Source organism: Salvelinus fontinalis, chromosome 24 (genome assembly GCF_029448725.1).
Source record: "Salvelinus fontinalis isolate EN_2023a chromosome 24, ASM2944872v1, whole genome shotgun sequence".
Taxonomy (NCBI): domain Eukaryota; kingdom Metazoa; phylum Chordata; class Actinopteri; order Salmoniformes; family Salmonidae; genus Salvelinus; species Salvelinus fontinalis.
The window spans coordinates 363,122-381,474 of record NC_074688.1 but is presented as its reverse complement, the minus strand read 5'-3'; the positions used below and the strand labels follow the sequence as shown (position 1 = coordinate 381,474).

Sequence of the window (18,353 nt, the reverse complement as noted above, 5' to 3'; positions counted from 1 at the left end):
TGATCCTCAGAGGCTCATGACTTGGAATACTTCTGCTACCGTTTATATATCCAGATAATGGTGTTTGAGTGTAATTATGCAGGTCTATTGGATTCTCAACATAGTTGAGTTCCACAAAAATAGTTTTGAGTACAAGACATAAGTACACTACACAAATATTACAACACAAATAATATTATATTTTAAACATATACATGTGATTAAACAACAATGTAATGGTATTATGGCAGCCATAATAGATTTGGGATGCCATAATGGATTTGGAGTGAAATCTAGGGGGGCTCCTTAACGTAAGAGGCGGAACATATAAATGGCAGTTTCACTGTCTCAACCCACTTGTTTTCCTTACAGCTAATTAGATTACAATAGCCACAACATAATAAAATATATAACTTTTAACTACATTTACGTCATTTAGCAGACGCTCTTATCCAGAGCAACTTACAGTAGAGTGCATACATTTTTACATACTGAGACAAGGATATCCCTACCGGCCAAACCCTCCCTAACGACGCTATGCCAATTGTGCGTCACCCCACGGACCTCCCGGTTGCGGCCGGCTGCGACAGAGCCTGGGCGCGAACCCAGCCCAGGCGCGAACCCAGAGACTCTGGTGGCGCAGTGCCCTAGACCACTGCCACACCCGGGAGGGTAACTGAATGCATTTTTGTCAGGCAGGACCATACAGCACTGAATTTTACTTGGAAAGAGTCTATTAATCAGCTACTAAAAAGTAAAGCTTACATTCATAATAAATATTCATAGTTGATACTTCCACTTCCATATATTTCCAAGATGCATTAAGATATCCTAATGTGTATGTCGTGCAGACAACGGACTACTTGTATTCCACGCAAGGCTGAGTGTCTGCAAGTTTTTGCTCCTCCCTTGTATTTGATTGAGGAATTAAGGTCACTGATTAGTAACGACCTCCCCTCACCTGGTTGTCTAGTTCTTAACTGAAAAGAGGAACCAAAATCCAGCAGACACTAGGCATGGAATTAGTTTGACACCCCTGGTTTAGTGGGTATTTTCTTTAGATGGCTTCAGCCATCTACAACAGCCACAACATCGAAAAACATGTGTAACTCTATGTATTTTTGTCAGGCATGACCATACAGCACAGAATGAGAGCACATTTGTAGCCCAACCCCCTCCAGCCAGGCATTATTCTGCATATTTTGTGTTTACGGGGTGTGACACAATATCTATACATTTTACTACTTTTGCAGTAAAATTGTTTTTCATAATGATCCATTTCATAAATGAGAGACATTAAAGATGTGAAAAAACATGGTTGTGTTTTGTCCTACAGGTAGGGGTATCTCAAAAACTGAAGCCCTTTTTGAGGATTGGCCACTCACTAGCCTAGTGTCAGTGTGAGTGTTTGATTGTATTTGAGTGTTACATCAGCCAGTACTAGATGTAATCTGTGCATAAATTAATAAAGGGTAATCTATGCATAAATTAATAAAGGGTTGCTTTGCTTTGGTTATACAAAATGTATTGAATCAAATAATTGACCCACTGAAATAAAATGATTTTCTCTTTATTTCATAAATTTGACAGGTACATCATTCTGTTGATTTCAAGAATCGTCATCAGGCACAGCTAATTGTTGATTGGCTGCATTAGTCAGATGCAGGTTGGCGGTGTGATGTGATTGGCAACATCGTGTCATAAGGTGGTCAGACTTTTCTTCCCTCAGCAAGAAGTGAAGCCCTTCCAGTAGAAGTTCTTGCAGCCAGCTTTGCGCTCGCGGGGGGGCAGGTTGTTGGAGTTGTCCACTGAGCGCTCCAGATCCTCTTTGGCCTCAGCCGTGGACCCCTCACTTTTCTGGGCCTCCAGCTCAGGCAAGGACAGTTCGGATAGAATGTCCTCCATCACTCGCTTACTCCACTCCTACATGCAGGAAAGACACACGCACTTTGGAAGAATATAAACACACATATACACACACCAGCAGAAGCCCATATCAACAAAAGCAAACAGAAACCTACACATGTCATACACTCACACGCAAGCGACCGCATGTGCACGCACATACACACAGACACACACAAATGGGATCACCACCACATTAAGGCAGTGTTCCAGAATCCAACCTGAGTTAAGCACGCGTAAATGGAACTTAATTCAATTTTTATGCACTTTTCTCTCTACGAGTATTCTGACCTTAAATTTAAGCATGAGAATAGCATGCTATTCACCCGCTATTCATTCAGAGTGGAGAGCTAAGAAATGAAAGTGTGGCGGAGGTGTGTATACAGATAAGGAAACCATACATAAGATAGAGCGAACCTGCCGGTTCCAAGTGGGAAAAGCATCTACTTACTTTCCAATAGAAATAACAGCATTCTCCATGCACTATAATTTATAAATGGATAAGAGCTATTGATAAGAGCAAGGTAAATGAGTAATCCTCTGGCGAAGGGGATTGTAAAATACACATAGCAATTGTTTTAGATGATTGTTCCTTATGATCCCAGGGGACGAATGTGAAACCAGCCATATGGAAGAAAAATGTCAATCATATCAACTTGACATGCATTGCGGCCTGTCATGCCAAATAGTGTCCCCCGGGCAAATAGTGTCCCCCTTTACGTCACAATGGGATTCGATGAGTTCTAGCTTCTGTTGCTAAGGCTGTTGCTAGAACTTGCAACATTCTGACCGGATCACGTAATGAACCAAAGCATCTGTTGCTATGCTGGTTGCTTGGCTCTATTTTACCTCATAGGAGGCCGCAGGCAGTACTAGTTCTATTTCACCGCATAAACGCTCTCTCAGTCCGCGCAAAATTATTACCTCAGAATTTCTCTCCAAGGACGGTATTTTTGATGGTGACTACCTGCTGCTTTAGAGGACAAAAAAGACTGGAGAGAGAACCCTTTCTTTACCATTTATTTGTCTTAACTACATATTGTTAAATAGGAATAAATGATTTAAGCTGTTTTTATAGATTGTTGTTGCTAGCTACTGTACTTATACACCTCAGCCTGCCTAGTCAGCAAGCCAGCTAGCCAGACAGTTGTATTTAGCTAACGTTAGCTAGCTACTGTAACTGTTATAGCAGCTTTCTGTGTGTATGTAGCTTGCAATAGACACCTCAATATGACAAACATATAACTAGATCAGTGGAGGCTGCTGAGGGGAGGAGGGCTCATAATAATGTTTGGAATGGAGTACATGGAATGGTATCAAACACATGTGGTTGATGCCATTCAATTGACTCCATTCCAGCCATTATTATGAGCCGTCCTCCCCTCAGCAGCCTCCACTGATAAAGTTATATGTCTGTCATATTGAGGTGACTAGCTAAGTTAAACCTGATCAATCAAATGGATAGGTGTAAACTAGGTGTCTTCGCTAGACAGACACAGAGAGGGGGGGAGAAAGAAAGGACGAAAGTGAGAGAGGGAGAGAGGTGAGAAGAGAGTGGAATACAGACAGAAATCGAGATGGAGAGAGAGAAACAGAGAGAGAAAGACAGCAGTGCAAATATACTTAGACGTGAGTATTTCAACAACTCTTCTCTTCCAACTTGTTAGGCAATCATATCTACCTACAGGGGAAGGATGGCCAGCCACACAGGAGGGTGATTTTTACTAAACAAGAGAAGGAAGCCTGTACTGACAGAGATGCATGCTGGACATTTCGGAGTGAAGTGCATAAATCCCAAAATCAACCTAAGCTTCTTCTGACGGGGAATTGTCAAGGAGGTGGACAGCTGGCCAAGTGAAATAACCTTTTGTTTATCAATCACATTCTATTATATCTGAAATTATTATGATTTCAAATAATGTCATATCAGAGAGCACACGTTTAAATTTGTCACTTTTTGCTTAAAGGTCAGTACCTTGTTTAGCATGCCAGAAGTTTGAGAGGGCGAAGACTGTGGCGCCGGAGTTGAAGCCCATCAAAGTTGTTTCACAATGGCACATGATCGGTAAGTGTCTCAAATAAAATTTTGCCCTGATAAGTTGTTTTGTAATGTTTTCTTTATTTGACCACAGCAGAGTATTATAGAATGCGTGTGTGTGTGTGTCAGTATCCTTACAAATATGAAAATCTGCAGACTGTATGACACAGATATGGGTAAGAATGAAGTCAACTTCTCTGTAACACTTTAAATGTTAGAGGTGGACCTCATCGGACCCTTCACGAAATCCAGGAATGGCAACAGCTGGTGTCTGACGGAGACCGATCACTTTACCAAGTGGGTGGAAGCAATACCCACTAAGGTCAGTAAAGGAAGAGTACGTGCTTAACTCTAAATTCCCTTCTGTAACCCATTAAAAAGGGTACTTGGAACCAAAAATAGATTTTCATTTTTTATGATACCCATCAAGGACGAGACTAGCGAGGCCACCTCCAAGGCGATGATGGACATCTTCAACACCCACGGTTCTCCTGAGGTCATCTTGAGTGACCGAGGTCATGAATGCTGGAACAAGGTACGGATGGTATAGGTTTTACTTTATTTATTTTTTACAATTTGTTTTTGTTTTTCCATGGTACATAATCAGACATATTTCAATATCTTACATTGTCAGTAGATATCGCTTTCCTACCCCCTCCTCCAGGTTTGGTGAATGGACCAACCAGACCCTCAAGTCTGCCATGGGCAAGTCCCTTGATTGGTACCAGGAAGAGTGGGAGAACAACATGAAGGGAATTCTCTTTGCACACAACAGCAGCATTCAGGCCGAGTACGGACGGGAGCCGCAGCTGTAGACTGAGGTAAACAAAGCAATTGTATATGCAATTATTGCATATACTGTCTATTGCTATTTTTGTATAACGTACTTTCAGATCACGGAAACCCCACCTGATGTGGGATCAGAACGCCTTCGAGTACTACCTTCAGGCACGGACTGAGAAGGATGTGGAGGTTTTTGACCAGGTAAAAATGATTGCCTGCTGTTAATTTATTTTATAACACTGCACTAATCCATCAAATTTTCTCACAGTAAAGTGTAACCTGTGTGTTTTCTTGTTTACGTCTCTGTCTCCTACCCTTTTCCGTTAATGTCTGGGTATCTGCCTAACCCAGACGTGGATCCACCTGATGTCCTCCATTACCTGTTCTCCAGGACCTAGTGGTTCTGCCCAACACCCAGACCTGGATCCACCTGATGTCCTCCATTACCTGTTCTCCAGGACCTAGTGGTTCTGCCCAACACCCAGACGTGGATCCACCTGATGTCCTCCATTACCTGTTCTCCAGGACCTGGTGGTTCTGCCCAACACCCAGACCTGGATCCACCTGATGTCCTCCATTACCTGTTCTCCAGGACCTAGTGGTTCTGCCCAACACCCAGACCTGGACCCACCTGATGTCCTCCATTACCTGTTCTCCAGGACCTAGTGGTTCTGCCCAACACCCAGACCTGGACCCACCTGATGTCCTCCATTACCTGTTCTCCAGGACCTGGTGGTTCTGTCCAACACCCAGACCTGGATCCACCTTATGTCCTCCATTACCTGTTCTCCAGGACCTAGTGGTTCTGCCCAACACCCAGATCCACCTGATGTCCTCCATTACCTGTTCTCCAGGACCTAGGGGTTCCACCCAACACCCAGACCTGGATCCACCTGATGTCCTCCATTACCTGTTCTCCAGGACCTAGTGGTTCTGCCCAACACCCAGACCCACCTGATGTCCTCCATTACCTGTTCTCCAGGACCTGGTGGTTCTGCCCAACACCCAGACCTGGGTCCACCTGATGTCCTCCATTACCTGTTCTCCAGGACCTAGGGGTTCTACCCAACACCCAGACCTGGATCCACCAACCACCCTCCAACTTTACATTACATCATCTACAGCTACTGTTGTTGTCATGTTGTCATTATCTGCTAAATTGTAATTATTTTGCCACTATAACCTATTTGTTGCCTTGCCTCCCTAATCGTACTACATTTGTACACACTGTATATAGATTTTTCTATTGTGTTATTGACTGTACGTTTGTTTATCCCATGTGTAACTCTGTGTTGTTGTTTTTGTCGAACTGCTTTGCTTTATCTTGGCCAGGTGGCAGTAAATGATAACTTGTTCGCAACTGGCCTACCTGGTTAAATAAAGGTTAAATATACATATATTTTTTAATCTGATAAAAAAGTTTTCTTGCTCTATCATACTGGACACATAATATGTGAGATACACAGATGAACTAAAAACACTAGCACTGCAAACACTCAGAACAAAGAGAGCAGCAGTGCCTGGACTTTTCAAGTCCCCCTTTTCAAGTCCCCCTTCTGAGTCTGCCTGTTGACAGGCAAAATTCCACACACCAGAATTCAGTATTTTAGTCTATGGTTGACATGTGAGTGCACAAAAAAATCTGTGAAAATAAATGAATGACACAACTGTACCAAAAACAATCAAAGTTTATGTATTAAAATCTTAAATATTGCCAGGTTGGTTTTCACAGCTGTTTCACAAGGTCTTTATTATTGTAAGTTGTAAAGTATCCATTGACGGTATTTATTTGTTCCACATTATTCATTGTTGTATCCTAGGACCTACAACAAATACATATATGAGCTATGCAAGACATATATTTTTTAAATCATAATAGAGGACCACTGAAATGATATTAGTTCAGTGTTCAGTGATATTAGTTCAGGCTAACGTTGGGCAACAATTTGGGATGTAGCCTATTTGAATCATTATGGAACTCAGACCACATGTAGCAGGCTAAACCTGGAGCCTGGCACATGTTTCTCGACGACTGGACCGCTGTCATACAGTTCCATGATTAGTGAGAATTAGGGTCGATTTATAGGACTATTGTTCAACCCCTTTTTTCCACCTTCCAATATTTCATGAATTGAACTTGAAGATGAATTCTTTCAGGATGAATCAAAGTATTACATTTTGTATTCATCTATATATTTTGTGCGTAAATGCTCTCCAAATCTGATAGGAGGAGAATATTTGTTTCCCATGCATACAAATACATTTTCATGTTTGGTAGAAAACATTTGGTTTGTAAAATGAGAAACTTTGCAGATGAGGTGCTGCAATATGTACTGTCAGAGTGAGCTGTGCATGACTAACTAGTGAGTCATTTGTATGAGAAAGTGTCACTCAGACAGACGTGATTGTCGGTCATCGGAGGGAATGATGGAAATCTCCTTCTTGAGGAGGTGATATATAGGTGATCTATTGGAGTTCACACCCCTATTACAGGTAACAACTGCATTTTCACAGTCCGATTCCTCCATGCACATCTGAATCTGTGGCAGAAAGATGTGTATATGACACAGAATGAATTATGATAAACAAACTCCACACTGGGCAAACCACTTCATTTCAACTTGGATAATTGGGTAATGTTTGGTTGAGACGGGGATCAATGAGATTTACAATCAGGGTTGGGTAGGTTACTTTGCCTTGCTTTACCTGAGCATAAACCCTAAACTAAGGATTTATTATCCAGCCCTACTCTGTTGTTTATGATTTTGTTGTCATGGAGGACTGATTGGGCTCATTGATTTGATTTGAGTTGCACTCATGGAATGGCATGCTTTGAGCACTGAAAAGTGCTATTTACATGTGAAAAATGAATGCCATATGTTGCATTTGCTATAGGCCTACTGTTTACCTTTTTGTTGGTGACACTTTGATATCTTGATAACATGCAGCTGTTTAAAGGGCAAATCTACAGATGCAACAATAGCAAAACAGTCGAAACGTCTGTTTTGGTAAAAAGCTGAGGGATGGGCCTGGAGAAATGTAATCACTCTCAGAATAAAATACAGAGCTATGGATGCAAGGACTGATCATCCATGATATCAAAATGATTGTTTTAACCATGTTATGAGGCTATACAGTGTTTGTTTACATTTACAATGTTTACAAACATTGGAGAAAAACAAGCTTATATTTTGGGTTGAATTAAGCTCATGAGGCATTTATAAGTTATATTCTTCAAGAATCAATGTATATATTTAACAAGCGTTTATTCAAGTTGGATAATCTTTGGATGCTGACAGCAGTCGCACCATTGGAAGACATAGCTTGGACTATAGCCTACAAAAGCCTATGCCTGCTCTTTTCCCGCGATCCATCAAACGCATTTGGTGTGTCATCATAGTGGTCTCTGACTTGTGGAACAAACTTAAACTTGCACCTTTTTTCAATGCTGATTTGAAGGTCATTGAGAAAACAGAGAAGTGTACAATTTTTTTTTTAGCAAACATTTTTTCTAAATTTAAAAGTAATCCTCGAAGTAATCATCTAGTTTTTCAAAAGTATATGTAATCTGATTACAATATATTCTGCTGGTAATGTAACGGATTACAGTTACCGTTTTTTTTGTTACCGTTTTTTTTGGTAATCCCTTAAATGTAATGTTACATGTATCCGTTACTCCTCAACCCTTATTACAAGCTATATTCACCCACTCAAATATAATAAACATTTGTTGAATTTCCAATTTTCAACCATCTAAAAGCACAACCAAATTCCAATGGAAAAACAATGTCTGGTTTTTGGTTCAGTTGTCACCTAAATTTAGTTGTCACCTAAATCACTGTGTTTTCAACCATTTAAAAGCACAGCATAGTTAAAATGGTAATAGAATGTCAGAAATTGTGTTAATTTATATATTAGATTAATCACTGCTTCATCTATTAGCAGAACCACATTTCCTGGATTGCAGTTGAGATTACATAAAAATTACATGGTGCAAGTAAGTGATAAACGCCGTTCCGAGATTCTGCGCAGATTATTACAGCACTTCTTACAGCCAAATCTCCACAGAACTGCGAAGACATATACATGCTATCTTGAACATGCATGCTTTATATGATAACATAGACATTGATAGCTACAGTAACCTCAAAATGTGGCCATGGATGTGTTGCTCATTTTAAGGTTAAATGTTACATTAGTTTGTAAAATAACCTTAACTTTAGACTATTCACTGCATTACAAAAGTTATACTGAATTGTGTTTGCTTGATAATGCAACAAAATACAATTTAAAGGAGATCTGAGCCACTGGCTTAATCACATTCTTTAAATTGGAGACGTGCATCCAACACATCATTTGTTAAATTGTCGACAAATTAATAGGCTATTTATTGTATTTCAAAAGTGATATTGAATTATGTTATGGGGCAGCAGGTAGCCTAGTGGTTAGAGCGTTGGCCAGTACCCGAAAGTTTGCTGGATCGAATCCCTGAGCTGACAAGGTGAAAAATGTCGTTCTGCCCCTGAACAAGGCAGTTAACCCACTGTTCCCCGGTAGGCCATCATTGTAAATTGGGAAATTTGTTCTTAACTGACTTGCCTAGTTAAATATATATATATTTTTAAATGTTTGGTTGTCAACCCAACCAAATATCAACATTTGAAGGAGTTTATATTCTGCTTGGATAGTTCCATCTATGCCACTGCTTTCTTTCCAGTTTTCTACAAATGAATAATTGATACGTTAGATTCACGTCTCCATCTCGACCAAAAAGTTAAAGAATATGACTAAATTAAACCAAACTTTAAAGCACTTTAAATCAAGTTTGATTTGATTTACTCCTATTCTTTAATGTTGATATGCATGGCACATATTGAACTATCCAAGCAGGAGATTCATCTCCTTCTAATGTTGATATTTGGTTGAACTGACAACAAAACACAATTCATTATCACTAAATATCATTACATTTGAAACCAACCAGAGATTAAAACCGTAGGCCCATATATCGTCTATATTAAGTTGATTTCTAGATTGAATTTAAACAACAGCTGTTGATGACTTTGCAAATATAGGCCAAAATAGCGTCCTTGATGATATATGAGTGATAAAGTATGGTCACATTTCATTTGCTCTGTTATTAGTATCTTTGTGATGACTTCGATAGTAACAGTGAATATATTTCGTTTTTCTGTGGAGATCTCTCAGCAATCTCTCTCATGATAGCATATTGGTAATAATGTGACACATATCATAGCTATGCAGGACTGGGCTTGGTTAAAACCTTGAATGGGAGACCAAAATGTAACTGTAGTTAAATCAATTCTCCAGTAGAAGGTGTTGCCCAGCCTATTGTTTTTCCCCTTCTGATAGTGGATAAAACATTGAAGATATGACATTGTTTTAAAGGTACAAATTCAACATATTTTATACAAGGATTGTCTATGTTGAAATTTGGTTACCATGATGACATAATCCTGTGGTTGAAATGTCACCCTCAAAACAACAGTTTATGTTGATTTTTCTCCAAACAAATGTATTTTCAATGTAGAGTCCACATCACAAGACGTTGACAAATTACGTTGAAACAACATTGATTCAACCAGTTTATGCAAAGTGAGTCCTACTAGAGAGTGACTGTCTGTGTTGAGTCTGTCCACCAACAATGACCGTAACCAAAATGTTCCAAATAATGTATTCAACAAAAAAATAGAGAAAACACTATTTGACTAAAACAGCTCTGATACTCTATACAACGATCAGGCCCAGTTCACACTTGCATGTTTTGGCTTGACAACTGAAATTATTCATTGTAGTCCAGGAGTAATCAAATCTGAGTTTGGAGGTCCGGAATACTCATGGTTTTCAACCTGATAATTAATTGCATTCACCTGGTGTCCGAGGTCTAAATCACGCTTTGATTCGAGGGGAATAAATGAAAATCAACAGTGGAACTGGCGTCAAAGTCCAGATTAGAATTTACCTGCAGTAGTCACTGCTGTTACTAATGTTGCCTAATTAAAGAGGTACACCAGACCTGACAGCTGTAGTGAGTATGTGACAACCTGACCACAGACTGTTTAACTGAATTCCATTGCTGTTTCACTGTGAAGAGAAGGGCACTGTACTGTATGTGAGTCACAGTGTGGACTATGTTGTACCTGTTTTACTAACGACACATTATGTTCTCATAGTGTCAATAGTGGTGTTCCGGAATCGTTATGAGAGTTGTACTCTACTGTATTCATGTTCTCGTGTCATGACACGAACAGTGCATGCTATCTGTGTGTCCATGCCATTGGCTTCTCACCTGTGTGCAGTATAGAGGTACTCGTAGAATTGTAATTGAATAGTGTAATCCTTTGAGAGCAATAACTTGACTGCCCTATTCTTTCCTATATGGACCTCCTCCTTTTTCTGAACCACCCTTTGTCATTGCAGACATTACTATGAGCCTGTTCTACCCAATTAAGGTGCCACCAGCCGCCTGTGGTGTGTACCAGTGTCGAAGGCTGCTTACCTGTGTGGCAATGCTAGCGGCACGGGCCCTCTGAAGGAGTCTGCGGCTGCGGAGGTCCAGGTCGGGCTGCGAGGCGGCTCCTTGGCTGCAAATGGCCAGGGCCAAACCCAGCAGGGCCAGGGCACAGTGGATTTGGGAGAACTTCATGTCCAACAGAGCTGGGTTGGGTTTGCAGGGACGAGACACGGTGAAAATAGCTGAGCTAAGCTGGACCGGGGTGTGCTGGATCTAGATCAGTTGATATGGAGCAGGCCTGGTTCTGTTGATGAGGGTTCTGTGGGGCTCTTATAAAGAGCTCTCCCTCTCAGCTCGTCACTCTGCTTCCTGGGTTGAGTGACAGGTGGCCTGTCAGGGATGTGGGGGTTGTGGACCACCAACCTTTTTCCCCACCGGCTGCCTGGTGATGATAGAATGCAGTGTCATAAACCACTTAGAAACACTGTACGCTTTCTCTTCGTCTCTTTGTTCAGCCATTTAGTCACAAATGCAGCTCCTCTGAGACTTATTGATTTTAGATGGAGGTGCGACAATAAAACAATTAGCCAATATGGATTTAGCAGACACCGCTGATCTAAATCAAATACAACCAGAAAATGTATGCTTCATGAAAGCCTTTAAAAACAGGAAGCAAGAGTCATCGCTTAAATTTAAAATATTAAACTTAAGTGATGACATCACGGAATACTGCCGAACAAAAGATTCCTTGCCATTGATTGCTACAGTGGGATCAGCAGGTTAGCCTTTGTTTATAGCAAATATGGAAAATATAATTTTGCTTGCCATGGTTAACACAGTTTCCATGAATTACGAGGTTAAAATTGTATAAACCATACCGTTGCACTTGCATACTGTATTGTGGATATGTATGTTGAAGTGTGATTTGTAAAAGGCCTATTCTGAAAGGATTTATAGACTGAGTGCTGTCTGTCTGATATCCCTCAGACAGCATTACATGGAATGTTTTGGAATGAAACCAAATGATTGATTTCACAGACTCAATCTAATTAATAGGTTATTTCTGTTTATGCTGAAATGCCTGCTTACTTGCACAGAAGGCTGCATCATATTGTAGCTATTGCTACTGTGCTACATTTTACTGTAGCTCTTCACTGCTCCCCTGTGGCCATGGATTACAGACATAAACTACAATAAGCTTTGCCAGACGTTGTCAATGCAACTTTAACCCTCATCCCCAGACTCAATGGCTGGTGGACGACATGAAAGCAATTTTGATCAGGATAAAAACACAATAGGACACGTCTTCATAAAACATGTTTGGACGTCGACAATATAAAATAGCAAAAAATAAACACTTATTTATTACAATTAAATATTGTCACGCCTACCTACATTTCTCTAACTGTGTCACAACACTATTGAGCTTGGAAATGACAGGTGACCTGTACAACTGTATGAATAATGGTATAGCAGAGCTTCAGGGTTGTTAAAAGGACATGTAACTTACATTTAGGGGTTGCAGCGTTTCAACGGCACAGAAAATGTGCATTGGACACACATTCACGCAAGCACCCACATACGCACGCACACCCACGCACACAAACAAACAGACAAGTGTGACAAACCCAGACAGATTCCATTCTGAACTGTTTCAGTTCATTACAACTATTGACGGGAAAATGTTGGGCATACAATGCTTCAGACCCTTATTTGTTTAATAAATGTGGCTGCTGCTTGCAATACAGAATAACAAGAGCGGCCTTTGAGTTAATTTCCATGGTCAGTTATACAAGGCAGTTTAATTTACCAAACCCCTATGCTTGTGGCTGAGAAATTAAGATGATACAGTAGATGATATACACTGTAGTACGGCAGAAAGTTAAGTAATTGCTTTACCTTTAAGTTAATTTAGCACTTCCTGGAACAGAAAACCATTCAACTCAAGGCTGACAACAGTCTCTTCTTTTAAATACATCTCGAAACGAACTCAAGCTGTAGAATACAATTTGCACACGAATGACATTACCATTAGGGAGTGAATGAATTCACACAGAAATGAGCATCGTGACACAATGTTAATGAAGTGCATCGGCTATACAAGTGTTAAGTGCAACAGTATCCATACAGACAACACTTTTCTGGGTATTTCTCAGAAGTATAGTACAATATTATGTTTTAAATGCAAGGATGTCAGTTAAAAAGGGTGCAGGCAAGGCACAACATTGGAAAGCAATAAGGAAATCAAGGTTATATTATTGTACAGATAAATGGGAACTGCATAGCCTACTCACTTTGGTATCAAATGTGATCAACACAGTGGCTATGGTGCCATTGGAAAGAATACATAGAACGAGTCAAAATGGAAGTTTATGCAACACGCCAATGGACAGTGAAATTAGGATAACTATATCTCTCCATATAAATACTACACTAAAGCTCAATCTATTTAAAGGGCCAAGTTGAGAGCATGTTAACACATTCTTAATCATATTATTCAATATCTCCCTGACAAAGTGATTATAACAACAGAATTGCTATATGTCCATTGTGGGTATACAGCAGTATTCAACCAACTACAGACATTCTAATGAAAATAAATGTAGTGATCTGAGCGACATGTTGTTTCTTTGATAAATGATTTTTTTTGGTAACACTTTACTTGTGTCTGTATAATGCATTATGACTTGTTGTAAGCATGTATTGGCTCTCAATCTTTTATACACACACACATCTGTTAAATCTTTCTATGGTGACTCAAAAATATGGTTAATAACTCAGGATCGCGCTGAGATGCTACGAAGATATTGTAAGGGTATCATACATTTTAAAGGCAGTGCATTATGAATGCATCATAACGCATTATACTCGCTGGCTTTAAGTGAAATCTTCACGCTTTTCCCTCCAAACTCAATCGCTGAGAACAAAACTGATCCCAGTTCAGCTGTCTGGCGTTAACAGCTGATCTGTAACTGAGGTACTCCCAATAAGGTACCAATCTTCTACCAGATTGCTATCATACTCATAGCACACAATAGACAACATAACATCCAACAGACAGGCCATCAGGTAACTAGACAGGCAGTTAAAGTGGAATTCCACCACTTTTTAAACTTGTATTCTTTATCTCCAGCACCATTTTCAGTTTTAACGTTGATGACATCATGTGGCGCATTCTTAGGACTGTTTCTTCTTATCTTTTTAACTACAAACCATTTGCACAGACAGTATGTAGACTGGTATGGTGCTGGAGATAATGAATATGAGGTTTTAAAAGTGGTGGAATTCAATCTTAACTTTTCAATCAAATGTGTATCCAGTTATGAGAAAAATGTGTTCCTGCCCAGGCAAAATTAGTTCAGTCAGCATGCTGTAGGTAATTGAGCAGCAGTAGCAGTAAGGAGGAGAGGCCATGCAGACTGCAAAGCATCTCTGGATTCAGTGGGAAATTCCTATTTTTATTTGACAAAATGTGAGGGTGAAAGGTGCAAAACATGATCACTCTTTTTAAAAGCATGTTTCACTTTTGCACCATTTGATTTTGCATTATTTTAGATCAGTTTTTTTTTGTGTGTGCATTTTTTACTTTTGCACAATACATTTAGTATTATTTTAGACTTTTGAGTCAGACAGTTTTTTTTGTTCAGTGTGAAGAGCATTCCTCCCTCTCCTTATTACATAGCATCCAACAAGAGTCATCAGGTAGTCAGGCACTTTGTCAGGCAGTTAACTTTCCATTCAGCTGTCAGTTATCACGGCTTAACGCTGAACTGATTGAATCTAGTCCTGGATCACACTGACCATCCGCCATAAAACAGTCCAGTCATTTAATAATAAAAACAAAATACACACAAACAAACAGTAAAACTGAGAACAAAATGTCAGATTAAGCAGAGGCCATTACCGGGTTGTGTCTCAATAGTCTTTACTAGTTTCCTTGTGCACTCTCCTTCTGTCTATGCCTTGCTGAAAACGTCAGCGTGAGGCGAGGAGAGGACTGGAGGGGATGAAACATGGAAACGAGGATCAGCGCTTGTAAAAATTGAGACATCCTTTGGTATCGCTGGAAGCACCATGATTGAAACACTAGTCATTATTGAATTAATCAGTCTCTCTGTTGCCCTACAGTGGCTGATAATGGGAGGTGCATCTCCAGTTTATTCCCTATCAGTTCTAGCTCTTAGAGTCACTGCCACTGCTTCATACAGACCTGACAGGGACTGACTATACTCCCCTGGTAGTCTCGTTTCACTGTCTAAGGCCTGGGTTTACTGCGTCAGCAGAAGAAGAAGTGTGAGCATACGTCAGACCACATTACAGAAATGCATTGATGAATACTCTACTGCGATGTTCCAGCTGTAGGCACAAAGTCCCTTTATATAATTATGGAACTAACTGAGACATGGTTTTCAAATGAATATTACAGCACTCACGAGTTCATCAATAGAGTACCGGATAATGTGAAAACACCGGGTAAATGTGTACTGTATAATGAATTACTATATGAAGACAATATTCGCGATGTGCTGGTTTTACCTGAACATGTTTTCGGGGTCCAACAAGGCCAGCCAGTAGCTGTAGGAGTTAGTGTAGTAGCTGCAAGTCCCTCGCCCATGGCACTCAATGAAGGGAATCTTCCGGAACTCTTCTAGGCAGGACCATGAAGAGGCCAGCGGCTGGCCAGAGCCCTCCGCTCCAGCCCCTGTTTGCTGTGAACACACTTTACATATATAACATGATATCATATGATATAGCACAGAATGTCATCTTTAGCACTACCAGTTCTATTACCTGCAACCCAAAACTCTGAAAATCATTGTGGACATACGGCGCATTCAGAAACTATTCAGACCCTTTGACTTTTTACACATTTTGTTACGTTCACAGCCTTACTCTAAAATTGATTCAATTGTTTTTTTTTCCGTCATCAATCTACACACAATACCCCATAATGGCAAAGCACTGTTTTACAGGAAACTAATTGACAACATACTTTCAGCCACCTTATAGGAAAGGACATTCAACAAGCGCAGCAGTTGACACAAATGACTGATGATTGGCTGAGAGAAATTGATGATAAAAATATTGTGGCGGCTGTTTTGTTAGACTTCAATGCAGCTTTTCACATTACCGATCATAGTCTGCTGCTAGAGGCCTTACTTTTTTCAATCTTCACTAACGACATACCACTGGCTTGAGTAAAGCGAGTGTGTCTATGTATGCGGATGACTCAACACTATACACGTCAGCTACTACAGCGAGTGAAATGACTGCAACACTTAACAAAGAGCTGCAGTTTGTTTCAGAATGGAAGCATTGTATTTGGGACAAATCATTCACTAAACCATAAACCTCAACCAAATATTGTAATGAATTACATGGAAATGTAGCAAGTTGAGGTGACTAACTGCTTGGAATAACCCTGGATTATAAACTGTCATGGTCAAAACTTGTTGATACAACAGTAGCTAAGATGGGGAGAAGTCTGTCCACAATAAAGCACTGCTCTGCCTTTTTAACAACACTATCAACGAGGCAGGTCCTACAGGTCCTAGGTATGTCGCACTTGGAATACTGTTCAGTCGTGCCACTAAAGGGGGACTTAGGAAAATTACAATTGGCTCAGAACTGGGCAGCATGTCCGGCCCTTGAATGTACGCAGAGAGCTAACATTAATGATATGCATGTCAATCTCTCATGGGTCAAAGGAGGAGAGATTGACTTCATCTCTACTTGTTTTTGTAAGAACTGTTGACAAGTTGAATGCGCCGAGAATTCTGTTTAAACTACTAGCACACAGCTCGGACACCCATGCATACCCCACAAGACATGTCACCAGAGGTCTCTTCACAATCCCCAAGTCCAGAACAGACTATGGGAGGCATACAGTACCACATAGAGCCATAACTATATGGATCTCTATTCCACATCAGGTAACTGATGCAATCATATTTAAAAAACAGATAAAAATACATCTTGTGGAACAGCAGGGACTGTGAAGAGACACACACACGGGTACATACACACGGGTACATGCACTTCACAGTAAAATCTACACTTGTGGTATTCAGCGTTTGATGCATACGCACATGGGCTCTAGCACACACACTTTACACACATGTACTTTGTAATATTGTTGTATGGTGGTGTCATACATTTTGTGTTGTGGATATGTGGTGGTGTGACAGTGTTATATGATGTACTGTTTTATATTTTGTTTTATGTGTAATGTAAGTGTCTTAATGTGTTTGGAACTCAGGAAGAGTAGCTGGTGCCTTGGCAGCAGCTAATGGTGATCCCTAATAAAATACCAATGCATAATAGCAAAGGGTCTGAATACTTATGTAAATAAGGTATTTCTGTTTTTGACATTTTATAAATTAGCAAAAAAAAAAAAAAAAATGATTTCGCTTTGTCATTATGGGGTATTGTGTGTAGATTGATGAGGGGAAAAAATGATTTAATACATTTTAGAATAAGGCTGTAATGTAACAAAATCTAAGAAAAGGGAAGGTGTCTGAATAATTGTTGTCTCCACCTTCTTGCCCTTTATGCTGTTGTCTGTGCCCAATAATGTTTGTACCATGTTGTCCTGCTGCCATGTTGTGTTTCTACTGTGTTGTTGTCATGTGTTGCTACCATGATGTGTTGTTGTCTTCAGTCTCTATGTAGTGTTGTGGTCTCTCTCTTTTTGTGATATGTGTTTTGTCCTATATACAATGGGGCAAAAAAGTATTTAGTCAGCCACCAATTGTGCAAGTTCTCCCACTTAAAAAGATGAGAGAGGCCTGTAATTTTCAGCATAGGTACACTTCAACTATGACAGAAAAAAGGAGAAAAAAAAATCCAGAAAATCACATTGTAGGATTTTTTATTAAAGAATGAATGGGGCCATGTATCGTGAGATTTTGAGTGAAAACCTCCTTCCATCAGCAAGGGCATTGAAGATGAAACGTGGCTGGGTCTCACAAACACACCGCCTGGGCAACGGAGGAGTCGCTTCATAAGAAGCATTTCAAGGTCCTGGAGTGGCCTAGCTAGTCTCCAGATCTCAACCCCATAGAAAATCTTTGGAGGGAGTTGAAAGTCCGTGTCGCCCAGCAACAGCCCCAAAACATCACTGATTTGCAAATAAATTCATTAAAAATCCTACAATGTGATTTTCTGTATTTT

General features: G+C 40.1%; 1 protein-coding gene across 2 annotated transcripts; it reads right to left on the bottom strand.

Moving 5' to 3' along the window:
- Positions 1-1,533: 1,533 nt before the first annotated feature.
- On the bottom strand, positions 1,534-17,930 carry LOC129821710 (somatostatin-2-like). 2 transcript variants are annotated; one of them, XM_055879291.1, is made up of 4 exons: positions 15,717-17,930; positions 13,080-13,175; positions 11,226-11,622; positions 1,534-1,902 (listed from the first exon to the last, which is right to left on the bottom strand). In XM_055879291.1, the coding sequence occupies exons 3-4, from the start codon at positions 11,370-11,372 to the stop codon at positions 1,705-1,707; spliced, it is 345 nt and encodes a 114-aa protein (XP_055735266.1). In that variant the 5' UTR covers positions 11,373-11,622; positions 13,080-13,175; positions 15,717-17,930; the 3' UTR covers positions 1,534-1,704. The 2 variants fall into 2 exon arrangements, with proteins under 2 accessions (XP_055735266.1, XP_055735267.1); XM_055879292.1 differs by lacking the exon at positions 15,717-17,930 and having other exon boundaries at positions 13,080-14,900.
- Between the last annotated feature and the right edge of the window lie 423 nt (positions 17,931-18,353).

Bases quoted from the DNA above. Each gene is read 5' to 3' on its own strand.
- LOC129821710 (XM_055879291.1), bottom strand. From the start codon at position 11,372: ATGAAGTTCTCCCAAATCCACTGTGCCCTGGCCCTGCTGGGTTTGGCC. The intron at 1,903-11,225 runs GTAAGCAGCCTT...TCCTGCATGTAG, and splicing joins CCGCTAGCATTGCCACACAG to GAGTGGAGTAAGCGAGTGAT.